This window comes from Arachis ipaensis, chromosome B05, assembly GCF_000816755.2.
Source record: "Arachis ipaensis cultivar K30076 chromosome B05, Araip1.1, whole genome shotgun sequence".
NCBI lineage: Eukaryota > Viridiplantae > Streptophyta > Magnoliopsida > Fabales > Fabaceae > Arachis > Arachis ipaensis.
In genome coordinates this window covers 63,910,192-63,917,412 of record NC_029789.2, presented here as the reverse complement: position 1 = coordinate 63,917,412, position 7,221 = coordinate 63,910,192, and the positions used below count along the sequence as shown (strand labels likewise).

The 7,221-nt window shown below is 37.1% G+C and overlaps 1 protein-coding gene across 1 annotated transcript; it reads left to right on the top strand.

Annotated features, from left to right (window-relative positions):
* LOC107643663 (beta-glucosidase-like SFR2, chloroplastic) lies at window positions 1,034-6,119 on the top strand. The gene is made up of 10 exons (XM_016347373.2): window positions 1,034-1,786; window positions 2,020-2,383; window positions 2,478-2,616; window positions 2,835-3,001; window positions 3,347-3,568; window positions 3,893-4,058; window positions 4,151-4,384; window positions 4,472-4,621; window positions 4,709-4,838; window positions 5,541-6,119. Exons 1-10 carry the CDS (start codon window positions 1,615-1,617, stop codon window positions 5,729-5,731), a joined length of 1,935 nt encoding a protein of 644 aa, XP_016202859.1. The 5' UTR covers window positions 1,034-1,614; the 3' UTR covers window positions 5,732-6,119.

The window sequence follows — 7,221 nt, the reverse complement described above, 5'->3', positions numbered from 1 at the left end:
AATAGTTAAAGAGAAAAACCATGAAAGAGAAAAATTTGAGGTTTGGTTAGAGAGAATAATAGGAATACGGGTGGGCCATTGAATAGGGGAATGTGAAAGTGAAAGGACAAAAAGATTCCTAATTTTACAGCGGAAGGAGTGTGAGATAGTGGGAATGAGGGAACACGTATAGCTATGGAGTGGTGGTGGTGTTGGAGGGTAGAGGAAATGGAGTGGTGGCGGTTTTGGAGTGATAGTGGTATTGGAGGCGATAGTGGTGGTGGAAGGAGATTGTGGCGGCCGAGAAGATTGGAGGGTACAGGCAGAGGCGGAGGGAGCCAGATTAAATTGTTAGAGTTAGAGATTGGGTGTAGAGATAAAAGAGATAAAAAGTTAGGGGTATTTATGAAATTATGAACAAAAATTTAATAATTGGTTATTTTTGTCGAACAAAACTTATCTTATATTGGTATAACTTTAGTTTTAATTTTTTATGGTCAGTTTTGTCAGCGTTCAAATCTTTTATGGTTAAAAATAGTTATTTACTCTTTATACTAAATAACTGTCTCCTTGTGCTTCTTGTGAGCTTTAAATTCAACAAAACTTTTATGTTAGAATAATACCCAAGATGCATAATTTTTCCCTTAACTAGTTAACGCACCTAAATTATTGATTAATTTCTAACTAGTTCACATTTTACTTTGCATCAAGCTAACAACAGTGTTCAATTTGAATAACCCGCTCACCAAAACTTTCGAATTTGGTTAAGAATGGTTTTAGATTTTCTGTAAGTAGCATTATCATAAACAGTAACATATCCAAAAATATTTCATCACATACACCAATTTATTCGGGTCATGGAAAGGAGAAAAGTTCAATTCATACATTTATAATAGAAATGTTTGATAAAGAAAAATTAGTCACAGTTCTAAGTTGTCTTGTTTAATATTTATTAATTATTATAATAATTAATAAATATTAAATAAAATAAGTTTTATCTATTTTATTCGTTTCTAAGATGATCGAATTTATAATATCAAGACAAACATCAAATCCTCAACATAACCAAATTGAATAAGGGATTGACCAACCAGGTGTTTTGAGTCACAAATGGCAAATCTATCGGGCTTTGCAATCCTTGAAGTAACCCAATCTTGAGGAGCCAACCCAAAAGAGCAACAAAGGTTTCGCGACGGGGGAGGGTGGATTTGATAGCTGGAACTTTGCTTCTTCCTTTTTATTGTCGCACAAAAATGGCTGTGCAAAACCTGACGGAGTTCGTTGTCCTTGCTCAATGGTGAATTGCAAATCGGAAAGTGGATAAAACCTTCGCAGGAAAAAACAATAAGAGAAATTGAACGCGGATAAAAAAACGTAACTATATTAGAACTTAGAACTTAGAACTTAGAACTTAGAACTTAGAAGAGACTACCGGTCCCCTTAACTAACATCGCGAAGCCAAGTGATTGTATTACGTCCACTTAGTTTCTTAGACCTTCCCTGGTCTCATTCACTTGGATTTTGAATTTGGATATGGATATCGATTCTCTCTCATCTTCAATATGAACTATCTTCACAGAGAGAGTTCTCACTGAGACACGTGGACGCAGCTGCTACTTTCCCCTACCCAATCGGATGACGCTGGTGGCGCTCTTTGCTGCCGCCACCAAGCTCGCCGGAGCTCTGGTTACTCTGACTGTCGCCGCCAATGCCTTCTCATTCTCCCGTTATCGCAACAAGAACCTCCTTCCCTTCCGTTCCCCCATCGACGAGTCCTCCGAAACCCTCGCCGTCTTCGACCTCTCCGGTTAGTATTCACTTCCAAGTCCCAAACACTTCCCTATTCGCAAGTAGCTTTGCTGTTCATTGCAAAACATAATAGCATACTTAATTATAGGCAATTAAAGTGCACTACGCCGTTGCTAATAAGATTGAAGTTATTGAATAATTTATTCGTTGTGATTGATTGATTGCATCTTGCACGGGCTACAATTAGGACTTAGGGATAGATGATGGTTTTGTTTTGTTTTAACGTTGCAGAAGGAGAGAATGGGTTTTTCTTTGGTTTGGCAACAGCACCAGCACATGTTGAGGATAGGCTTGACGATGCTTGGCTACAATTTGCTGTAGAAAAGGCTGACTATGTGGAGCCGAAAGCGTCCAAGCAGCCGGTTGATGCATTGATGGGCTCTGCAGCCGGTGATGGTGGCTCTCAAACAGCTGGAGCGTCTCCACGGCAGGCCGGTAAGCAAGTTAAGAAGGGTAAGAAACCTCTTAAGATTGCTATGGAGGCCATGATTAGAGGTTTTGAGAAGTACATCGAAGTGGAAGGTCAAGAAGAAGAAGAAGAAGAAGAAGTAGAATATCATCATAATGTAACTGCTTGGCATAATGTTCCGCACCCGTAAGCCCTGAGATTTCTTTTTTCTTCACCTGAATTTTAATGTTAAATGAGTAGGCTTGTGGATAAATGGAAGGCAAAAAACGCTAATTTTCAGGGAGGAAAGGTTAAGGTTTTGGTCTGATCCTGATACAGAATTGAAATTAGCCAACGATACTGGTATTAGTGTTTTCCGCATGGGAGTTGATTGGTCAAGAATCATGCCAAAGGAGCCTGTCAATGGCCTCAAAGAATCTGTACGTACAAAATTGGCATTTCATAATGATGTCATTTCTGATCGTTGGTAAAGCGTATATTACTGAGTACTGAATACCTTATGTAATTGAGCCTATGCATATGTTTTTCAACTTATGAAATTTTGTTTTGTCTTTGGACCTTATCAACCAATTCAACTGATGAAGAGATGTTAGTATGTTACTTCTTTAATTTACTGATTTGACTCCCCCTTTTATAGGTCAACTATGCTGCCATTGAGCGATACAAGTGGATTATCAAAAGGGTCCGATCATATGGAATGAAGGTGATGCTCACTCTTTTTCACCACTCACTTCCACCCTGGGCGGGTGAGTATGGAGGTTGGAAACTGGAAAAGACAGTGGATTATTTCATGGAATTTACCAGGTTAATTGTCTTTCAGTAGAATTTGTATCTATGCCATTTTTCTATACCTGCTGCAGACTCTAGTTTCTGGTGACATTGACTGCTGCACTGTGTCAACCTATCTTTTGTTGTAAACTGGGCACATTTGAGGCCTCATGATTGACTTAACAACATTAATAGCATTGGCAATATAGACATTTATTGAACCTGTAATTGAATCCTATCCCTTCTTCATGTAATACTTCTAAAGAGCAGGTAAATTATGGTACAAGAGCCTTCCTCTTGCTTGTGTGACATTGTTCACATCCTTAACTGCTTGCATTCTGATGAGCTTTCACCACATCTTTATCTTCCCATTCCATGCAGGCTTGTTGTAAACAGTGTATCAGGTTTAGTAGACTACTGGGTGACATTCAATGAGCCGCATGTCTTCAGCATGCTAACTTATTGTGCTGGAGCTTGGCCTGGTGGTCATCCTGATATGCTGGAGGCTGCGACTTCTGCCCTTCCGACCGGTGTTTTTCAGCAGGCCATGCATTGGATGTCTATTGCACACTCAAAGGCATATGACTACATCCATGAAATAAGGTATCCCTTTCTTATGGAAGCTTGGGAAAATTATTGTCACTTTACCTGTTGAACTTGGACTCTAAAGAACATTTTTACGTCCTTTTAAATTTTAGATATGTATCCTCTTTTCTTGAAGTTATCTACATTATAATATAGTTATTATTTTCATATGTTATCCATTATCTGGTTGACTCCTTGGTTGCCATTTCTTTTCAGTTTAACTGAATCTTTTCTGCAACCTCGTCTCATTAAGCAGGACCTGCACATTTGAAATTTATTACTCTCCTTTGTTGCTTTTTGAATTGTGTGGTAATTATCTGATTGATATCTTTTTGGAAGTAGCTCATCAAATACAATGGTGGGTGTCGCACACCATGTGTCATTTATGCGACCCTATGGTCTGTTTGATGTTGCTGCTGTTACAATGGCTAATTCATTGACTATATTCCCATATATTGATGGAATATCTGACAACCTGGACTTCATAGGCATTAATTACTATGGTCAGGTTTGTTTTCTTAACCTTGATAACTGCACTGCATGCTATGTATCTGATTATGACGTACATTATTAACATTAGGAAACCGGCATTGATTTCAGGAAGTGGTTTCAGGGCCTGGCCTGAAACTGGTAGAAACTGACGAGTACAGTGAATCTGGTCGTGGGGTATATCCTGATGGCTTGTACCGAATGTTGCTCCAGTTTCATGAAAGATACAAGCATTTAGATGTCCCCTTCATCATTACTGAGAACGGAGTTTCAGATGAGACAGATGTGATCCGGCGACCATATATGTTGGAGCATTTGCTTGCAATTTATGCAGCCATGATCATGGTTTAAATCTCCATTTGCCTAAAATTATTCTTTTTTTCCTTCTATAAATACCAACCACATGTTAGACCTTCTTTTAATTTTTTACAGGGCGTGCCTGTGCTTGGTTACTTGTTCTGGACTATTTCTGACAACTGGGAGTGGGCTGATGGATACGGTCCCAAGTTTGGACTTGTAGCAGTTGACCGCAAAAACAATCTAGCACGGATCCCCCGCCCTTCTTACCATCTATTTTCTAGAGTTAGCACTCCGAATCTGCATTTCTTTCTCCTTGGCACATGCTGTGTCTAATTATTTTTTACAGTTTCACTGAGCTGTTTATTGCAGATTGTGACTACAGGAAAAGTTACACGTGAAGATCGTGATGGAGCGTGGGAAGAACTCCAAAGAGCTGCTAGAGAGATGAAAACAAGGCCATTTTACCGGGCTGTGGACAAACATGGTTTAATGTATGCAGGTAATTATCTAAATTCTTATTTTCAGCTAAAATTTTGTCTCTATGTGCATGCAGAGAAGCTTAATTATCTTCTACCATTGATTTAAAGCATAAAAGTATAAAATCTTGCTGTTCCTGTCTTACAAATTTAGAGTAAGGCTTAACACTATCTCTCACCTTGTTAATGCGGTTGATGCCTTAGTGCCTTACCAGGAACCAACTATGTATGAACGCATTGAAAGTTTGAAACAAATACCATTATTGACTAGGCCTAATTTATTTTAACCACATTTTAAACTTACCCTTAAAAGAAGACTGAGTTTTATGAGATGATATGTGGCAGCCATTGTATTAATGATGTTAGATTGTTAGCAGATGAAATTAAAATGATCAGTGGTTATTAGAATTAGAAGTTATGAACTATGCAACTATTATTGACATGAATGCTTGCTTTAAACCTCACAAGCAGATTGCTTTACAACCTGCTCTGCTTAGTTGCAAAATAGAGGTCCTTGAACCTTAAATAACTTACAAAAAAAGTTGTTTGGCATCGGTGAATTCACTACTAAGTTGGTTAAAAAAAATGTTGGTTAAAGTTCTTCCATGGAAACATGAAGAAAGCTTATGCCCAGAGGGCTATGAACATGGTTAGACTTTTGTTGTGTTGTTTGTGACTTTGTTCAGATAAATATAAACTTTAATTATTGTTGCGTCTTATGACAGGTGGACTTGATGAACCTATACAGCGGCCATATATCAAACGAGATTGGCGGTTTGGTCATTATGAGATGGAAGGTCTCCAGGATCATTTGAGCCGCTTCTCAAGATTCATCATCCGACCCTTCTTCCCAAAGAAGAAAAGGAAACCTCAAAAAGAAAATCCCAATTTAGTTCTTCAGCCTTTTCCAAATTAGCAATTGTTAACATATCCGAATTCTTCAAGTGATTGACACTTTCAATATGTAGTACAAAATAGCAGCTTCATGTCTACAATATGGTACTTCACTTAGTATAATTCTCACTATTGTAAAGCTCAACGAACTTTTTGAGATATGCCAAAGTGAATCTCCTACCAAATTAAGCACTAGACGATACTATGGAAGGGGTATTCTTGTCAAAACTCAACTTGTTCCATGTAGAAGGTTCATTCATTAAGAGCTTAATGAAGATGAGAAAAAGGTGGCTAGCTGGCAACATGCTCTTCTATGATAAAGAAGAGAATGAGAGTATATAATCTGATAACATTTTTCTTAAAGGATTTTATTGTCTTTAAAGCTTACCTTGTATAGAGGACAGTTTAGTCATTTCATTTCATTCCTTTTTATAAACCTTAACTCGAGAAAAAACAAATAACGTCATTAAGAATCTTGCGACAAACACACGAGTTATTTTTGGGTTTAGCTAACATATGCTTTGAGAACATTTTTTTTTTTTACTAAAAATAGGGAGACTTGAATCTACGACTGTTTAAGTGAGTATGGGAAGATGGTGTCATTTGAGTTATAATTCATTAGCTTTGAGAACATATGTTAACTTTACAAATAAAAAAGTTTTCATTGAAAATATAAAAAAAAAATTAATGCTTTTATTTTATATTCATTAAATAAAAATATTTAAAACTTTCTATTAATAATAAGCTTATTATGTGTTGTTAGAACATATGTTAGCTAAATCTTTTATTTTTTTCATGTACACTAGTGGACTAATAATATGTTAGCTAAATCTTTTATTTTTTTCATGTACACTAGTGGACTAATAATGGTAAGGGTAGCAGTATACTGGTTCCACGCTATGATGGATTTCACTAGAAGTTAATTAGAGGAAATTTGTGCTAAATTTTGACAAATCTAGGCTTTGTTTGGTGGACGAAAGAAATAGAAAAAAATAAAATTGAGTAAAAAGAAATAGGAAGAAAAAAATTGAGGTGAAATTTAATTTCTATTGGTATGTTTGGATGAAAAAAAAATAAGATGAAAAGATATTAAAAGATGATTAATTTATAGTATTTTAGTATTTGTTTAGAAGGAAAAAAATAAGTAAAGTTATATAATGATAATTTTACTGAGTAAATCCTCATAGTAGTCCCTGAGATTCGTGTGATTACCCAATGTAGTCCTCAAGATTCCGATTTTCTCATTGTAGTCCTCCAGATAGAGCTCTGAGTACTCATAATGGTCCCTGGGCATATTTCTGGTGATGAGTCATCACCGGAGTGCTTACGTGGCGTTGTTTTGCCATGCTGGTCCCTCCCACTATACCCACATTAGTCCCTCGCAGTTGGTGTTATTGTACAAAACTCCATTCCTGCACGCTTCGCTCTCTCTCTTCCTCGTTTTCTTCATCGCATTTTTCAGGTTCCCAATTCTCTTCCTCTACGCTCTTCAAACCTACATCACTCCAATGC